Genomic DNA, 20,986 nt, shown 5'->3' on the forward strand with positions numbered 1-20,986 from the left:
GATATCACGGGTGTGTACTTGTAATTATTAATACCGTATCTGTCTGTCTGTTCTTGACTTGTATTGTGATTAGACTTGGGTGAGTTTTATTATGACTATAGATTTAAATATAGTGACATTGCAGTATCATACTTTAAGAACTAGTACTGCTTAAGTCCACTCTAGGGACCATCTTCACCTTGTTTTACGGTGTTGATGATTCTTTAAATGTATTGTTGAAGACCTTACGGCAACTATCAAGATGAAAGGCAGGAACACAAACTTTGACCATTGATCATTTGTATTGCTTCTATACATTGGCTTTGTGTGCGATTATGTCCCCATACTCCTTTATTATCTGTTAAAGGGTCTCAGCACGACTTAATGCAAATTTAACCTTTCAATGTAAAAGGTCATATATGGCAAAACCTTGTTTTTTTTCTTCAAATTATTTGATACTGGGAAATATGTGACCTTACTTTAATTCAAACCATGTCAGCTATCTAGTTTTATTTACAATAAAACAAACTGTTTTTATTCTTTGATATCAATTTCAATTATCCATGCAGAAAGGACAGGTATGATTTTTTTGTGTCCACTGAGTAGCATCGCATGTTCTTAAATATATTTCTCGCACAATTCTGGACATCGGTGGACATGCAACATTGCAAAACCACGTTTACAAATGAAAGTCAACACTCAGACTATAGTCATAAAGTAGGACAATAAATGAACAAAAGTCAAACCTGGAACACAAAAGTACAAACAATAGGCCATCAACTCTGAAAACTAAAAGGAAATAGAAACATGGATAACGAAAAACATCCAGGGGATACACCAGAGAGTGAAGAGAACTTGCTTCTTGCAAGACACTTTCCGTGAAAACAATTTGATATGAAAACAACCTTTTTTTTACATGAGGCATTTGTCTCATTTGCCTCAGTCAATGTAGTTACGGCCCTGAATTTGCAATTCCTTGTTGGGCATAGTAGTACTATTGCCAATGTTTTATTAGAAATACACCATACTAAGGAACTATATACTAACTATACGTGAACTCTGAGACTACGATAACAGTAGTCTCAGGTGAACTATACTATACAAATGGTGATGCATTGACCATACCGATATGAAATCCGGATGCTATCGAATAGACCGAAGTTGATTTATGTCATATCACGATTTCTTAACTTCCTATTTCCAAATTTGGCTCAGAAGAATGTCAACAAATGGTCACATATTTTACTTACAAAATGATTTACTTTAACTACATTTTAGACTGAGAGGTCAAATGGTTTGTTTAAGTTCAATATTTTTCGAACCCAGATGATGATTTCTACACGTCTTCTTCAAATTCATCAGTAGAATCGAGAAACCTTATTTATTTATTTGGGTCGGGATAATTTTTACAGAGGAAGTTTAAACAAATATTAATCAAAATAATATTTAAAAAGACAGGAAGATTATCAAAAACTCCAGAATAAACTTTATATTTGTAAGTTGTAATTGATAGCTCAACTGTGTTAATAGATTAATAGCTTGATGAAATCGAAACTGAATAAAAGAAGAATGGATAATGATGGAAGCAACATAAAAAATATTTTAAAAAACTTTGAACATAAATATTATGAATATTGATGATTAGATCAGTTTACTCACTTGGCTATGGACATAGAATGCATGGGTACATCAGAGATATATAGAGATGTCTTACTCTATGTACACAACATAGTCTTCCCCCATTTGACACATGATGATTTTGCAGACTAGATATCATATGGGCAGAGTTATATTTTCTAACTTATTCTTACAAATCCTAATTTTTATGGTATCTTTTATTTGTCATTTATAATTAATAAATATGAAATATTTTATTAAAGAAAGCTCAATTATGAACATAATCATTAATAGCATAGATACAACTAAGAATAACATTTTAAGATATTCTATATTGATCTAATTTTAGAATGTTTTTTTTTATATGAATTGGATATTGAATGATATTCACCACGCAAATCTTTGCATGTTATTACATGTACAATAACAGTAAAATGTTGGACATACAATTGGTTTAGGTAAATAACTGTTTAATACATACATATTTTTCTCTGTCTGAACATGGAATTAAACTATTACTGTCTTTTGTTTCTGTAAATATGTGGTTTAATTGACTTTTAAAAAACCTAATGACATTCACTTTGGGCGTTGGCCTTAGTGAATATCAGTTTTTCCAATTCAATAAAAACCACATATTTACCTCATCAAAAGACAGTAATTGTATATGATTGCAATTCATTTATCTAAATAAACATATATTTACCATGTTTACAGCTACAAAATGTACATTTGTATAAAAGCAAAGTTAATGTGTTTAAACAGGTTTATGCTTTTTTGAGGAGAAATTTCTGAGGAAACAACTGTTGGTGCTGTTTTAACTGAAGGAAATTTGCTTGTTTGTCTCTATGCTGCTTATGCAGGAAAGTTTGATTTAATCTAAGGTGAAATTTTGTGCCTTTTAAAATTTACTGTGACAAAATTTAGAAAGACAGTATTTCCTGTCTTTGCATATCTTATTAATGTACAAATGTACATGTGTATGTTATTAAATATTGGAATAAAAAAGTTAAATGATGTTTGATTTGATGAAAGGATTTTTTTGTGCTGTACTTATTTACAGTTCAGCAAACTACATATAAACCTAACTGTGCAGATACCAATTGTACATTGTATAAGAAGCAAAGTCAGTGTTGTGCAATATAAAGCAATCTAACGTTTATTACCTACCTCAATTTGAAATATGTTTACAAAAGACAATGCTATTTGGCTCATATATTTCAAATTGTATGGACACAGGTCACACAGCTGATGTTGTTTTTAAGGTTGTATATACTTGTATATATATATGTTACATCTGGTGAATACGTGATCTGTTTATTAGGCAATCTCAATGGCAGTGAGCAGTGTTTACATGTAAGAACATCTGTTGTTTGACCAGCTGGAGTCAAATGTGTTTGTTAAAATCTATTTTTTTACTTCATGGTCTTTATGAAAAATGTTGTTTGTGCTGTATTTAGACCCCTCTAGCTACTAAAAAAAAATTGTTTTGCATACACATAAAGAAATTGCAGTTTTTAATCAAACACAATCATAGGTTTAAGCATTGTTTTCAATTACGACTTGTTTGATATTGTATTTTACTTTTGCAACATTTTCATTTCAGAAAGGAATGCCAAACAATAATTTTCTGTAAAGTAGAACTAGCATCATCTATCAGATGAACAACAAAATGGAGAGAGCTGCTTCTCCTGCCAGACTTGCCTACACATCAGATAAACATCCAAGACATACATTAGAATCAATTAATGTCTTAAGGAAACACAGAGAACTATGTGATGTTGTCCTTATTGTTGGTCAAAGGAAAATATTTGCTCATCGTGTGATACTCTCTGCGTGCAGTCCATATTTTCATGCCATGTTTACAGGTGAACTTGCTGAGAGTAGACAGACAGAAGTGACAATTAGAGACATTGATGAGGCAGCTATGGAACTCCTCATTGACTTTTGTTACACATCCAACATAACAGTGGAAGAAAGTAATGTACAAACACTATTGCCAGCAGCTTGTTTATTACAGCTTGCTGAAATACAAGATGTTTGTTGTGAATTTCTTAAGAGACAATTAGATCCATCAAATTGTCTTGGTATAAGAGCATTTGCTGATACACATGCATGTAGAGATTTGTTACGGATAGCGGATAAATTTACCCAACATAATTTTCAAGAGGTAAAGTACTACTCTGTATTAAAACAAATTTTCTAACCAACAGGACTATGTGATCAATTCAATTCAAAATCCTTTATAAATATCCTGAAAACATCAGGATTAAACTACATGTAGCATTAAATATATAAGTAATCCTCCACTGTTCTAATATGAAGGCAACTTGTGACGATACATGTAGTTATAGATGATAAAGGGCTGGTCTCAAATTTTTAGTGTTAAGAGCCGACATAACCAAAACATGTATGTTTTTTTTTCATGGACTAATACATTGTAGTTTTAACTCTAGATATCAAGTTTTTATTTGATTAAAAATACCTCATATAAATGTATATGTACATATAATTTTGTGATGTATATCTGTTTCATTACAGGTAATGGAAAGTGAAGAATTCATGCTTTTACCAGTGAACCAGTTAGTGGATATAATATCTAGTGATGAATTAAATGTCGGATCAGAGGAACAAGTGTTTAATGCTGTCATGTCCTGGGTAAAATACAACACACAGGAACGAAGATGTCACCTACCCACTGTAAGTTCTTTCAGTTTGGCAAATTACACTATATCATAAGAGAACTGTACATGTAAATTAATAAATTAATGTGTACATTTATTATGACAAGTACCCTATAGCTGGTTATTTTGTTTAGTGTAAATTTTGTGATTTTTGTCGAGCCTGCAACTTTTGTTGCAGAAAGCTCGACATAGGGATAGTGATGCGGCGGCGGCGGCGGTGTTAGCTAACTTCTTAAAAGCTTTATATTTAAGAAGGTGGAAGACCTGGATGCTTCATACTTTGTATATAGATGCCTCATGTTACGAAGTTTCTGTCAGTCACATGTCCAATGTCCTTGACCTCATTTTCATGGTTCAGTGACCACTTGAAAAAAAAGTTCAGAATTTTTGTAATGTTGAATCCTCTCTTATTATAAGTAATAGGATAACTATATTTGGTATGTGCGTACCTTGCAAGGTCCTCATGCCTGTCAGACAGTTTTCACTTGACCTCGACCTCATTTCATGGATCAGTGAACAAGGTTAAGTTTTGGTGGTCAAGTCCATATCTCAGATACTATAAGCAATAGGGCTAGTATATTCGGTGTATGGAAGGACTGTTAGGTGTACATGTCCAACTGGCAGGTGTCATCTGACCTTGACCTCATTTTCATGGTTCAGTGGTTATAGTTAAGTTTTTGTGTTTTGGTCTATTTTGCCCATACTTTGTGCAATAAGTCTACTATATTTGTTGTATGGAATGATTGTAAGGTCTACATGTCTAGCGGGCAGATGTCATCTGACCTTGACCTCATTTTCATGGTTCAGTAGTCAAAGTTAAGTTTTTGAGTTTTGGTCTTTTTATCTAATATTATATGCCAAAGGTCAACTATATTTGGTGTATGGAATTATTTTATGATCTATATGTAAGTCCCGCAGGTTTTATTTGACCATGACCTCAATTTCACGGTTCATTGCACAGTGTTAAGTTTTTGTGTTTTGGTCTGTTTTTCTTAAACTATAAGTAATAGGTCAACTATATTTATTGTATGGAAGCATTGTTAGCTGTACATGTCTGCCTGGCATGGTTCATCTGACTTGACCTCATTTTAATGGTTCAGTGGTTATAGTTAAGTTTTTGTGTTTTGGTCTTTTTTTCCCATACTTTGTGCAGTAAGTATACTATATTTGTTGTATGGAATTATTGTAAGGTGTACATGTCTAGCGGGCAGATGTCATCTGACCTTGACCTCATTTTCATGGTTCAGTGGTCAAAGTTAAGTTTTTGAGTTTTAGTCTTTTTATCTAATATTATATGCCAAAGGTCAACTATATTCGGTGTATGGAAATATTTTATGATCTATATGTAAGTCCCGCAGGTTTTATTTGACCATGACCTCAATTTCACAGTTCATTGCACAGTGTTAAGTTTTTGTGTTTTGGTCTGTTTTTCGTAAACTATAAGTAATATGTCAACTATATTTATTGTATGGAAGCATTGTTAGCTGTACATGTCTGCCTGGCATGGTTCATCTGACCTTGACCTCATTTTCATGGTTCATTTGTCTTTGTTTAGCTATCTTGGTTTATGTTAAGTTTATATGGCAGTTGTTAAAGCTTTATACTTAGGACTATCAACATAATATCAATGATTAGTAAAGAAGGCGAGACATTTCAGTGTGTGCACTCTTGTTATACAAAGTATAATAATGAGTATTAATTGAATAAGGTATACAAAATATTTATGCGGTTAACATTTTGGCAAATTCAAAATTTTTATCAATACCTTTGCATGTGCACTTTTAAATTGGTGGAATTTATTTTGGCGATTTTGTTCTATCCACGAAAATTTATACCCCGCGAAAATTGCCCACTATAAGATAACTAATTATTAATAAGGTGAAATGTCAGAATTCCATGATTTAAACTAACATTTGTCTTACAGGTCACACAACATGTTAGATTACCCCTTATGAGCCCAAAGTTTTTAGTTGGAACAGTTGGTTCAGACATTTTAATAAAGAGTGATGAATCCTGTCGAGATCTTGTTGATGAAGCCAAAAATTATCTGTTATTGCCACAAGAAAGGCCATTGATGCAAGGACCAAGAACAAGACCAAGAAAACCAATTAGATGTGGAGAAGTACTCTTTGCAGGTATAATTTGGTTTGTGCTAAACATTTTCATTTTAACAGTTAATGAGTTATGGTCCTTGGAAGATTGAAAAATTGGTACAGACCATGGCAGGTTGAACAAGCCTGAAAGTGACTTAAAAAAAACAGAAAATCATGTTTGCTGTCAATTTGACAGTCATGTTCTTTACAGTACATATTAAAAAATGTAAGGGGCGATGTATTATATAATTAATTGAATTTATTCACAACTGTACAGAGTTGTAGCACTCTTAAATGTAAAATACATGACAGTATGGATTTATTGCACTTTTTTAGAAAATTCTCCTTTTGTATATTCATACATTTTGATAATTCTATGTTTAAAAATTTGACAGTCACTTACTTTTTTCTAAAACAATTCTTGATGCATTTTTAGTTGGAGGTTGGTGCAGTGGTGATGCAATTTCAAGTGTTGAACGTTATGATCCTCAAACAAATGAATGGCGGATGGTTGCACCAATGAGTAAACGGAGATGTGGAGTGGGAGTAACTGTTCTGAATGATCTATTGTATGCAGTTGGAGGACATGATGGCCAGTCATATCTAAATAGCATTGAAAGGTAATTGCCACACTGTCAATCAAAGCAAAGAAACAGCTGGTATGCATTTTTACTCTTACTATGCTGATTTGTTTTCAGCAAATGTCTACTTCTCTTTTATTTGTAAATGAGCTACACCCTGATGCTGATGTATCAATATTAATTTACATCTTATCTTCAAGAAGTTTAGTTGAATAAGCACTGCATTCTATCATATTGGTTATATCTGTCTATACATTTGTAGGTTGGGTTATAAACTAATAGATTATAATATTTAGTCACTTTCAATAGCAGTATATGTTGATTCTTCTTTCAGATTTGATCCCCAGACAAATCAGTGGAGTGGTGAGGTAGCTCCTACCAGTTCCTGTAGAACAAGTGTGGGTGTGGCAGTGTTAGATGGATATATGTATGCTGTTGGGGGTCAGGATGGGGTATCATGTCTCAATTTTGTTGAAAGGTATATTGACTATACCATTTACACATTATGAATTTAGTAAAGTTTACAATTAGAATATGCAATATTCAGTCAGTGTCTGTTTGGTCCACAGAGTAAATAAATAAACAAAGTCAAGTATGTGTATCAGATCAATTTCTTTAATTACATTGAATACAACGTATACAATACAATTTTCTGCAAATACATAAATTATAAATCATATTCAACAGTGAAACTAAGTTCTGTTACTCATAAAAACAATATACAGTGCATTAAGTACTTTTCAATCCAAAAAAAAGATATAGAAACATATTTTCTAATAAAGTACAAAGTTTTCACAAAAAAATAAGTCAATATATTTCCTTTATGGAACATTGTTACAATTCTTGTTAAAGAAATGAATGCTAAAGTCAAATCAAATATGTGCTTACTGATTATGCTCTTTTATAAAAATCATTTTGTGTGTAAATACAATCCAAATGATAAACTGCCATAAACAAATTAAAATAACACATTTGATAGAACTATTGTATGAAAAGCACCAAAGACAGAGCTGCTTGTAGGGGGAACATTACATTTGCACTCATTTGGGGATTAAAATGTTTTTACATTTGTGCGCAGCTTTTGATTACATTTGCACGCATTTATTTTACAGGTAAAAAAGGTAATATAAAAACAAATATATAAACATTTAAATTATACTTTAATTTGTAATTTTTATAACAAAAGACTATAGATTATTAATTTTGAAAATATTTATTTTTTACTTTCCATACTGTTCATATTAAATTCTAAATCAAAATATAACGTGCTCATGATAAATCCTGTTGGAGACTAAGACATACATGTAACTTTATTGTGAATATTTCAGAATATTTGATGGAACAATTCAGAAAATATTAGGTTTAAGAAATTAATAGACTTTCATTTCTCAAAGCAATTGGCTTCAAATTTTCTACACCTACCAATATGAAACGCCATGTACTATCAGTGCTTTTACTTTTACTTTTTAGATTAGCTGTTTTAACATTTTAACATTTTCATTTGTACATTTTTAAGTGCTTGTGCATAATAAAACGGACTTATCCTGTTCGAAATCCCAGTTCCATCTCCTCGTTGGTGCGCAGAGGACTTCAACTGAAGGAAGGGGTACTTGCACTTTTAAATAACTGAAAAAATTTATAAATAAATAAGTGATATTACCGGTATTTACCTGAGTTTACCTGTCAAATAAATGCGCGCAAATGTAACCAAAAGCTGCACGTAAACATAATGATTTTTGAGCGCAAATGTAATGGTAATGCGTGCAAACATAATGCACCTCTTGTAGGAAGGTAATGTGGAATAGTTTGATTTACATTTTGTCTAAAAAATAAAACATTGTGTAACATAATCTTATGGCTTTTCTTGCAGATATGACCCTCAATTAAATAAATGGGCTAAGGTAGCCTCAATGAGTACGAGAAGATTAGGAGTAGGTGTAGCTGTACTGATGGGCTACCTTTATGCTGTAGGAGGAAGTGATGGTACATCACCTTTAAATACAGGTTTGTTATCAAATACATACATATATTTTATTACATGTGTGGCTTTGCCATTTAGTTTAGATAGCATTTATTCTTGTATATAATTAAGCACCCTGGACTTCCAAAAATGATTTCAGAGACACAGGGTTCAATGGCACCCGTCATAAATTATTTATGATAAAAATAATAGAATCTGAGATTTAATGAAACCAATAAATTTAAACTATTTTTATCTTGGTACCAGTTATAAAGACTTTGTTTTTATACGACCGCAAAAATTTTAATTTTTTGGTCGTATATTGCTATCACGTTGGCGTCCTGCGTCGTCGTCGTCGTCGGAATACTTTAGTTTTCGCACTCTAACTTTAGTAAAAGTAAATAGAAATCAATGAAATTTTAACACAAGCTTTATGACCACAAAAGGAAGGTTGGGATTGATTTTGGGAGTTTTGGTCCCAACATTTTAGGAATTCGGGGCCAAAAAGGGCCCAAATAAGCATTTTCTTGGTTTTCGCACTATAACTTTAGTTTAAGTGAATAGAAATCTATGAAATTTTGACACAAGGTTTATGACCACAAAAGGACGGTTGGGATTGATTTTGGGAGTTTTGGTTCCAACAGTTTAGGAATTAAGGGCCAAAAAAGGGCCCAAATAAGCATTATTCTTGGTTTTCGCACAATAACTTTAGTATAAGTAAATAGAATCAATGAAATTTAAACACAAGGTTTATGACCACAAAAGGAAGGTTGGGATTGATTTTTGGAGTTGAGGTCACAACAGTTTATGAATTAGGGGCCAAAAAGGGGCTCAAAAAAGCATTATTTTGGGTTTTTGCACCATAACTTTAGTATAAGTAAATAGAAATCTATGAAATTTAAACACAAGGTTTATGACCACAAAAGGACGGTTGGGATTGATTTTGGGAGTTTTGGTTCCAACAGTTTAGGAATTAAGGGCCAAAAAAGGGCCCAAATAAGCATTATTCTTGGTTTTCGCACAATAACTTTAGTATAAGTAAATAGAATCAATGAAATTTAAACACAAGGTTTATGACCACAAAAGGAAGGTTGGGATTGATTTTTGGAGTTGAGGTCACAACAGTTTATGAATTAGGGGCCAAAAAGGGGCTCAAATAAGCATTATTTTTGGTTTTTGCACCATAACTTTAGTATAAGTAAATAGAAATCTATGAAATTTAAACACAAGGTTTATGACCATAAAAGGAAGGTTGGGTTTGATTTTGGGAGTTTTGGTCCCAACATTTTAGGAATAAGGGGCCCAAAGGGTCCAAAATTGAACTTTTTGTGATTTCATCAAAAATTGAATAATTGGGGTTCTTTGATATGCCGAATCTAACTATGTATGTAGATTCTTAATTTTTGGTCCTGTTTTCAAATTGGTCTATATTAAGGTCCAAAGGGTCCAAAATTAAACTTACTTTGATTTTAACAAAAATTGAATCTTTGGGGTTCTTTGATATGCTGAATTTAAAAATGTACTTAGATTTTTAATTATTGGCCTAGTTTTCAAGTTGGTCCAAATGGGGGTCCAAAATTAAACTTTGTTTGATTTCATCAAAAATTGAATAAATGGGTTCTTTGATATGCCAAATCTAACTGTGTATGTAGATTCTTAATTTTTGGTCCAGTTTTCAAATTGGTCTACATTAAGGTCCAAAGGGTCCAAAATTAAACTAAGTTTGATTTTAACAAAAATTAAATTCTTGGGCTTATTTGATATGCTTTATCTAAAGATGTACTTTGATTTTTTATTATGGGCCCAGTTTTCAAGTTGGTCCAAATCAGGATTCCATATCAAGTATTGTGCAATAGCAAGAAATTTTCAATTGCACAGTATTGCACAATAGCAAGAAACATCTAATTGCACAATATTGTGCAATAGCAATTAATTTTCAATTGGAGTTATCTTTCTTTGTATAGAATAGTAGTTGATAATATATGTTGGAAATTTGCCAGACATGACTTTGATGTCATTTTCTATTTTTATTTGCCAATAAATTTATGTAAGTAACTTCATTGGAAATTTGCCAATATAAAATGTTGCTGATGAAGCTTTTTTTCCTTATCTTATCTAAAATGTTTTTAGATAATGTATGTTGGACATTTGCCAGACATGACTATGATGTCATTTTCTATTTTTATTTGCCAATAACTTTATGTAAATAACTTCATTGGAAATTTGCCAATATAAAATGTTGCTGATGAAGTTTTTTTTATTGTTTTATACAATAAACAATTTATATTCACTTTTACTACCAACCAATCTTTACCATTCAGTGATAACAAGCAATTTATTTTACATTTTAATATTTTATGATGTATTTAAAAGAGTAGTTATTGTTGCAAACTCCATTAGAAATTTGAATTGGGGGGGGGGGGGGGGGGGTGGGGTTAAATTTTTCTCATTTCAGATTTCATAAATAAAAAGAAAATTTCTTCAAACATTTTTTTGAGAGGATTAATATTCAACAGCATAGTGAATTGCTCAAAGGCAAAAAAAATTTTTTAAGTTCATTAGACCACATTCATTCTGTGTCAGAAACCTATGCTGTGTCAACTATTTAATTTTAGATTTAAATAAGTTTGAAGAAGAAATCTTTAATTGATTTGTAAAATCTTGACATTTGTTTTGTGTAAAAAAAACCATGTAATGTCAAAAATTTGATCACAATCCAAATTCAGAGCTGTATCACGCTTGAATGTTTTGTCCATACTTGCCCCAACTGTTCAGGGTTCGACCTCTGCGGTCGTATAAAGCGGCGCCCTGCAGAGCACCTGGTTGTTTTTAAAAGCAATGCTGTGGTATAAAAAGTTACCATCATTTAAAGTACCGGTATATAACAAAAGTTTATCGATATTTTACAGTTGAACGTTATGATCCAAGAACCAATCGTTGGACACCTGTTGCTCCCATGGGAACAAGACGTAAACACCTAGGTGTAGCAGTGTATAATAACATGATATATGCTGTTGGAGGCAGGGATGATACCACAGAATTGAGCAGTGCTGAAAGATATAATCCACATTCTAATACATGGCAACCTGTTGTTGCTATGACCTCTAGAAGAAGTGGGGTAGGTTAATATTTAAAAAGGAATAAAAGATATTTAGGATAAATTTTATTATAAAATATAACTTCAAGACAGTAACACACAAGTTACAGTGTTAAGAAAATTAAGGAAAATAGATGTTTCCATATGTTTTAAAGGACAAGGACAAGCTATCATTCTCATTTCATAAAAACAATCTTTATGCTAGAGACTTTGCCTTTCTTAATACTAAGGTGCTCAACACATTTTCAAGATGCAGCTTGAAATAAATTATTTGAACTGATCAACTCGTTTTAAAATTTCAGCGCTTTGCACTTTTACAAGCACTGTGTTTTGAAAATATGCTATTATTTTATTATGACTTTCGGCTTCATCTGAAAATTTGAAAATCCAAACACATTTTTTTCACAAACTCATGTTAAAAAAAGTCCAACTAATTTTGGCATTTTTATGTAAAAAAAAAAGTGAAATATATTTGTATAGTCAGTGAAAGGTCTTGTGAGAAATGTTTGATGCATAATATAAATGGGAGACAATTTTGGTCATGTGAAGATCAACCATTTCATTTCCTTTCCCCATTGAAAAGCAGATCTAAATTCACACTAGAACCTAAATGAAATGTTTGGCTCATATAAATCTTAGAAAACAGAGCCTATTTTATATGATTTGTTATTTAGATTAATTGGTTTTGTTAAAGGATCATCAATACCTTTAAAATATGCACAGTTATATAAATTAGAATATTTTCCAGATGTGATTCTGCGCTTTAAGTTCTTTATTTATAACTAATCTATGGGTTATACAGGTTGGTTTAGCAGTAGTAAATGGGCAGCTTATGGCTATTGGAGGATTTGATGGTACAACATACTTAAAAACAATTGAAGTTTATGATCCTGAAACAAACAGCTGGAAATTATGTGGTGGAATGAACTACCGACGGCTTGGAGGAGGTGTAGGTGTGGTCAGAATGCCACAGAATGAATCTCATTTATGGTGATGCGAAGCATAAAAAAATTTACAGACCTTCATCACACAGTAGAAAGTTTTATCTGATAGAGAAAAAACCCTTCATTGTATATTTAGTTTATTGGTGCCACATTTATATTAAATTGCATTTATTTGAATTAATTCTAAAATATTTGTGATTTTGTATTTTAACCATACTGACATTCTTTAAGAAGTCTTAGGATACTACTAGATATTTTGCATTTTGTTATTTTACCACATGCATCCTGTTAATTAAACAGGAATTTTCATATATTGGTTTTTTTGGGGATTAATGTTCTAACATTCTTTAAGATTGAGAGTATTGTTTTTATCTTTTTTAATGTATTAATATGCTTGAGGTAAATATTTAAATATATTGCATATTAAATTTCAAATACCTGTCACAGAGTGTATGATGCATATACTATTTTCCCTATATTCCTCATTCTAACTTGCATGAATATACCAATTGTTAAGTATTTTTTTCAGTCTCCAATGAAGTTGTTTGTTTTGTTTTTGTTTCATTTTTCATTTAGGTCAGATTAAAAGAATCCATTGTACACAGTAAATGTCAATTGATAATTTTTTTACCATGTTTTTGTGTGTGTTTACTTATTGACTTGAAAACTATAATAGATAAATAGAAACTTTAAACTTGCAAAGTGATCAGTTGGACAAGATCTACAAAAAAGATCTACATCATGAACACAGGTAGTCATACAGTGTGTCCAATTTGCATTATACTGTATTTACAAGTAAATTGTACATCAAAATAACATACAGATGGGACATTACTCTGTGCCAATAAATTATTTTTATCAAAATATAGTGTTTTCTTTTGAAAGAAATATGCTGTCTAACAATTGAGAGAAATATTTTTTACCAATATCCAATAAGAATTTTAATTAGAAGATTTCTTCTGCATTAAACATTTAAGTTTCAGATCAACTAGGGGCAACTGAACACTAAAACTAATTTTCTTCTGTTTTTCTACAGAGCCAATTAAGATTCCCTCTAAAAAAAATATTATTTTTGCAACTATTTTGACAATAAGTACAATAAGGGTGTATTATGTGCTTGTGGCACAGCTATTTATTTAATTTTTTCATTCAAAAAGTATGTATCAAGATTGTTTAACGGATTATATTTCAACAAGCTTAACCGGATATTTGTGTCAAGTTATGGTTACTTGTTGCTGTCTCATAGTGTTTTTGTTGTCTTATTTGTTTTATATCATTATTGGGCATTATAACATATGTATGTATGATATTTATTATTAGGCTATAATTTTCTTTTGATAAATTAAATGAACAAATGATAAGAGACAAATGTAGATGTAAAACTTAGGACTATTCCATTAAAATGTGTGGGGGAGGGTAGGAAGGGAAGTTTAATTATTAAATGTTGGTCATGGGTCTTTTGCAGTATGCTAGACGTCTTTTACTGTTATGCAAAGTTATCTGCAAAATGTTGTTTGGTTTTAGGGATATCTTGAAAGTCCCTTCCTACCCTTCCCTTCCACATACATTTTATGAAATAGCCGTTATTATATGCTGTTCATTAAAGGTTTAATTTTATTTCTTTTAATGAATTAAATAGTTTAGTACACTTCAGATAATTTATTGTTTTTTTTTATGATAGAAAAGGCACCACTTTGGTATCAATACATGTATCAGCATTCTTTGCAGTATGGTAAATTCAGTAATTGATATATATATAATTCAGGCTTTTGTTAGTGCAAATCTGTGATGTATAATTTATTTTGTGTTAAGGGCATACAATATAGTTTTAAAACCTTGATGATCTTTGACTGCAATTTGCAAACAAGCTATTATTTACCTATTCAATTCAAATAAGTAATAAAAAATATAGCTTTACATGCTACTTGTATAGATAAATGGGGTTGAAATTTTAGACATTTGCTAAACCTTTCAGTTTCTTAGAAATTTCTATTCTTTGGACAAACATACCTAACTTTTTTTGTTTAAAAGGATTTGTGAGAGAACTAAAATTTACATTAGCAATGTGATTATCTCCCCTGTAACTGTATTTTATGCCCTTAAATTTGTATTGGCTTGTTTGACTGATTCAAAGATGGACAATAGTTGAATCAGTTGATTTGAACACTATAATTAGCTTGGACGGACTCAATGGTCTAAATTGTCGAACAAAATCAGTTTAGTTTTGGTGTGGATTTGGTTTGACATGTTTTTCAATGCGGTTTCATTGAAACTATTTAGGCAACTAAACTAAATTTGTTCAAATCATTGTCCTTTTATGGCAGTTGAATCACATCTCCTTAAGTTTTATATTATTATATGAATGATATTTTTTTAAGTTGTATATACTATCAAAACTTAATATGCAATTTTAAGTTATTATAATGATGATCCTATTGTATTTTTAATAGCTATTAATTTACTATTATGTAGTATGTAGGCTATAAATGTGATATTAACTTTCCTTAAAAATTATTCCTTTTAAATCATTATATATATCATAGAGTGCTAAATATTTATATGTTCAATGTTTTCTTGAAGTTATGATCATTTATGTATGTCTTCTGTAAATATTTGTATCTGGCTTTTTTTCTCTCTTCTTCCTTCAATTAAGATCCTTTACAAATTAAACTATGAGAATTGATCCTTAAAAAAAAAGTTCACAAGATTTAACATTGTACATATTAAACATTGCCCATTTGCAGTACAACAGAAAAACATTTGCAGTACAACAGAAAAACATTTGCAGTACAACAAAATAAAATTAAATTGAAAGAGGAAAATTGTACAACCTTTGTGAAGTAATTCTCCCAAGTTTGTTCTAGTGCTAAGCAAACTTTAGGAGATTTTATGTTGGCAAACTTAAGTGATGGAAAGACATATACTTAAAAAACAAGTGCTGTTTGATTATCATCTGAAAATATTTCAAAATCTTCTTGGTTGAAGAAATTTTAAAACTAAATTATCACAGTCTATATCTTAGATCAACTTTTCTTTCGCCTCTAAGAAATAGCATGTGAACAGTCTTAACCAAGAATGTTAGGACAATAATAAATGTTTTATTTACACCTTTAACATCTTGCTTTGGACTATACCAGTTTAAAATATAATTGCATCAATGACTTTTTGTATAACATTATTTCAAATAATTTGTATATTTCCTGTTGCGACCAATTTATTATTATGCTACCTTCATTGTATTGTTTAGATTATAGTTATGTCTGATCAAATCAGAAGTTTTTTTCATAAATTAATGTATTCATAAGAACAGATTTGTGTCTATTAATAAATATTAAATTGAAATCTGTATTGTATTAATTTTTTCTGCCTAAGTTGGCAGTGGTCAAAACCTACAAGAGAAGACACACTAAAATGTTGTGACTTCAGATTTTTGACTGAATAGCATGTGAATATATGAGTTTAAATTCAAATAAATGCATTCAATTACAGGCTGTACTTGTAAAGATCTTATTTCAAGAGGATATATTATCTTTATTTTACAATAATTACATTAGATGTATGTTTCATTATAATATGTTATTCTGATTGGCCAACTGCACATCTCGTGCTATTCCTGAAACAATTGTATTAGACAATAACATTTATCATTCATGATGACACGAGGTCCCACAATAAAGTGCACAGGTAAATTAAATGAAAACTTGATAAAAATCGTGTTTTCATGATTCTAGCTAAAAAAAATGTAATTATAAGTATTGAATGCGTCTTTTTGTAACTTTATAGGGTTGTAAAAGCGTTGACCGTGCGCACATTTTTAGTATGAAGCGCTTCCGCGCTTCATACAAAATGTACTTCGGTCAACACTTTTATACCCCAATAAATTTACAAAAAGCAGCATTCAATTCTTAAGTAACCTCCTATATAGAGGAGAGAATGGAAATAGGGAATGTGTCAAATAGAAAATAGGGGGCAGTGGGGTGCAAGTTGCAAAAAAAATGGGGTGGAGTGGGAACAATTTTAGATATTTTTTTTTGGGGGGGGGGGGGGGGGGGGTCAATTTGCAACAGCATCGTGTGTAGCTAAAAAGCAAAAAAATGAATATAAATTAAAATCACATAACCAGTTCAAGTTCTAGTACATTTGTACTACAGTTATTCTGTGTCAGAAACCCAATGTGTGTCAAATATTTAATTACGATCCAAATTCAGAACTGTATCAAGTGTGGTTATTGTGTTCATTTTTGCCTTAATTGTTCAGGGTTGAACCTTTGTAGTTGTATCCAGCTGTGCGCGGCAAAGCAATTTATAGGTACCTTCATCAGAATTTTTAAAATAGTAACTTCTAAAAATAAATTGACAGCTAAGGAAGCTACCATTTGATTTTTATGGGGGGGGGGGGGCTAGGATGAAATTTGAAAAAAATAGGCAGGACAGGAGTTTTGAGTAAAAAAAAAAGGCAGGATGAGACACTTTGCAAAAAGAAAAAGGCAGGATGACAATTTAGGTAAAAAAAGTCAGGATAAACTAATAAAAAAAATGGCAGGACCGAAGAGAGTGAAAAATAAAAAGGCAGGACAGAGATTACAACTAAAAAAAAATGCAGGACAAAATTTTTCATCCTAGCCCCCCCATAAAAATCAAATGGTAGCTCCCTAATCACCTCAAGACAATACAACATTTCTTTATACATAATTTAATAACAGTGTAAGGGAGGTAATTGAGAATGTTTTTGAATTACCTCCCTTTAATTATGTTTTGTTGTCCATTAACCAGGACACCCTTATTTTTCCCCTAATTCCTAGACAATTTGAGACATTATCCCCAAAAGCTAATTCTTACCATCCCTTTGTGGGGTAGAAACTGTTGGTATAATTTCAGAAAGATCCATATACCATTCTACAAGTTATTTTCTGAAAACTAGAAAAATGCCTCTTCTGGGCCCATAATTCCTAAACTCTCGGAACTATATACCCCAAAATAAATCCCAACCTTCCTTTTGTGGTCATAATCCTTGTGTTACAATTTCATATATTTCTATTTACTTATAATAAAGTTTTTGTCTGAAAAAAATGTTTTGGACAACAACGACCTGATACCAATATAAGACCGCAATTTTTTTAGCAGTCGTATTTAAAATATAAACCCATGAGGAGACTCAATGATCAGCCCTTGAATGATTTTTTGTTTGTTTGCCAGAATTGGTAAATTTTGTTGTTGCATATTAATGATTTTATGCAAAATGCTAGGTGTACCAAATCAACTCATAGTTCGATGTTGTATCTGGTTAGGGTGTCATATTCAGGTGGATGTTTACACCTCAGTGGCAGAACCAGAAATTTTTATAAGAGGGGGCTCACTGACTGCCTAAAAGGGGGCCCGCTCCGGTCATGCTTCAGTGATTCCTATATATCAAAAATTTTCCAAGAAAAAAGGGGGGAGGAATCTGAAACTCAAATTGGGTCATCATCTTAGATCAGTGGAATGAAACTTTTCTTGTAGTAGCATTGACTAGGATTTTATATTTACTGATCCTAAAAATGTATATGGATTTCGTTTCTTTCTAACCTAATCTTGATACATTTGCATTTGGTTTCTAAAGATTATCTGTTAAAATCATTATAAATAGGGTTTTCTCAATCTCGAACAGTCACTGGAACCATGTATTTTGTTTTTACTTAAAGTCCTAGACTGTTTACCATGTCTTGCAAAACCTAGGTAAAAAGCAGGAAAAGTGTCAGATAATACTTTGGCAAATTCAAATTCATTAAAATTCTGAGATACTTTTTTGTACTGCAGGATACATTGCGATTCAGACTATTCGTGGCTCTACAGTCTGTCGATATCTGTATAATGGTATTTTACAAGGTCATGTTTTTCTCTTGGCTGTAAATAATATTTTTCTCTTTTTTAATATAATACCCGAGGGTATCACCAGCCCAGTAGTCATCACTTCGGTGTTGACATGAATATCAATTATGTAGTCATTTTTATAAATTTCCTGTTAACAAAACTTTGAATTTTTCGAAAAACTTCGAAAACTAAGGATTTTCTTATCCCAGGCATAGATTACCTTAGCCGTATTTGGCACAACTTTTTGGAATTTTGGATCCTCAATGCTCTTCAACTTTGTATTTGTTTGATTTATAACTATTTTGATATGAGCGTCACTGATGAGTCTTATGTAGACGAAACGCGCGTCTGGCGTACTAAATTGTAATCCTGGTACCTTTGATAACTATTTACACCACTGGGTCGATGCCTCTGCTGGTGGACGTTTCGTCCCCGAGGGTATCACCAGCCCAGTAGTCATCACTTAGGTGTTGACATGAATATCAATTATGTAGTCATTTTTATAAATTTCCTGTTAACAAAACTTTGAATTTTTCGAAAAACTTCGAAAACTAAGGATTTTCTTATCCCAGGCATAGATTACCTTAGCCGTATTTGGCACAACTTTTTGGAATTTTGGATCCTCAATGCTCTTCAACTTTGTATTTGTTTGATTTATAACTATTTTGATATGAGCGTCACTGATGAGTCTTATGTAGACGAAACGCGCGTCTGGCGTACTAAATTGTAATCCTGGTACCTTTGATAACTAATTAATATCAATTAGATGTAGGATGTGTACAGATTGGTAATTTTAATAGTTCAAAGATTCCTTTTTTTTTTCTGAGCCTGCGACTTGTCGCAGAAAGTTTGACATAGGGATAGTGATCCCACAGCGGCGTTATTTGACTTCTTAAAAGCTTTAGAAGGCGGAACCTGGTTGCTTCCTACTTTGTATATAGATGCCACATGTTATGCAGTTTCAGTCAGTCATATGTCCAATGTCCTTAACCCCCTTTGCATGGTTCTGTGGCTACTTGAAAAAAATATTTTTTGTAATGTTAAATTCTCTCTTATTATAAGTAATAGGATAACTATACAGTATTAGGTATGTGCGTACCTTGCAAGGTCCTCGTGACCATCAGACAGTTTTCACTTGACCTCATTTCATGGATCAGTGCTCAGTGTTGTTTTTGTGTTTGTAATATTTTAGGTCAACTATAATTGTTGTATGGAAAAAATGTTAGCTGTACATGTCTGCCTGGTATGGTTCATTTGACCTTGACCTCATTTTTAATGTTCATTAGTCAGTTTAGTTTTCTTGGTTAATGTTAAATTTATGTGAGTTGCAATAAAGCTTCATATTTAGGACTATCAACATATATTAATATCATTGATTAGTTAAGAAGGCAAGACATTTCAGCATGTGTACTCTTTGTTGTTATTGGATTTTGAATCAGATGTCAGTAACTGCTAGTACTCTCAGGTCTGTTCCGAGTGTCTTCTTGTTGTGGGGGTGAATAAGTACCCTGCCAGGTCCACTCGTGCTTGTTAAGATGAATCATTGCTTTGTATCCATCTGATGTTGAGCCCTTTTCAACTGATTTTTTAAGATTGTTCTATGTTATATAATGTACTATTACACCATTGTCCTAGCCTCCTAGGTAAGGGTAGGGTTTGCACCTTCAAACTAGTTTAACCCCACTACACACTATATGTGCCTGTCAAAAGTCAGGAGCTGTGGTAATTTTTTGTTGGTTCTCATGTATGATAATGTTTTTCTAAGTTTGTGCCAATGCACCAAACTAGTTTTTGAGTATTCGGCTGTGAGTGTGCGTTAAAGGTAAATTCTAAGAAGCACTCTGGATGTGTAAAATTTATAACATTGTTTTCATTTTTAACAGCACTGGTCGGTACTTTCCTGCTGAAGGTTTATCTAGAAAAGCACAAAGATTACATGAAATTTATAATGTGCAAGTTTCATTTTTAACTCTGTCACATTCTGTGTGTGCCTGTAATTCAGTGGTTGTTGTTTCTGGATATCATATATATTTTTTGTTCCATTATTTTGCACGTAAATTAGGCTGTTATTTATTTGGTTTGAATTGTTTTACATTTGTTGTTTCACAGCCTTTTAAAGGAGACTATGATGTATTGGTTTTACTTATAAATGAAGGCCGTACAGTGACCTATAGTTGTTAGTTCG

General features: G+C 31.7%; 1 protein-coding gene across 2 annotated transcripts; it reads left to right on the plus strand.

Annotated features, from left to right (window-relative positions):
• The first annotated feature begins 1,159 nt into the window (after window positions 1-1,159).
• LOC139512606 (kelch-like protein 20) lies at window positions 1,160-16,294 on the plus strand. Of its 2 annotated transcripts, none has more exons than XM_071300330.1 (9): window positions 1,160-1,474; window positions 3,200-3,763; window positions 4,135-4,293; window positions 6,202-6,412; window positions 6,807-6,990; window positions 7,286-7,429; window positions 8,822-8,955; window positions 11,821-12,029; window positions 12,811-16,294. In XM_071300330.1, the coding sequence occupies exons 2-9, from the start codon at window positions 3,254-3,256 to the stop codon at window positions 13,000-13,002; spliced, it is 1,743 nt and encodes a 580-aa protein (XP_071156431.1). In that variant the 5' UTR covers window positions 1,160-1,474; window positions 3,200-3,253; the 3' UTR covers window positions 13,003-16,294. The 2 variants fall into 2 exon arrangements, with proteins under 2 accessions (XP_071156431.1, XP_071156432.1); XM_071300331.1 differs by having other exon boundaries at window positions 1,167-1,273.
• The last annotated feature ends 4,692 nt before the right edge of the window (window positions 16,295-20,986 follow it).

This window comes from Mytilus edulis, chromosome 2 (assembly GCF_963676685.1).
Source record: "Mytilus edulis chromosome 2, xbMytEdul2.2, whole genome shotgun sequence".
NCBI classification, from domain to species: domain Eukaryota; kingdom Metazoa; phylum Mollusca; class Bivalvia; order Mytilida; family Mytilidae; genus Mytilus; species Mytilus edulis.

Coding starts and splice junctions, on each gene's coding strand:
- LOC139512606 (XM_071300330.1), top strand. CDS start 3,254: ATGAACAACAAAATGGAGAGAGCTGCTTCTCCTGCCAGACTTGCCTAC. Junction 3,764..4,134: donor CCCAACATAATTTTCAAGAG/GTAAAGTACTAC, acceptor GTTTCATTACAG/GTAATGGAAAGTGAAGAATT. Junction 8,956..11,820: donor TACATCACCTTTAAATACAG/GTTTGTTATCAA, acceptor GATATTTTACAG/TTGAACGTTATGATCCAAGA.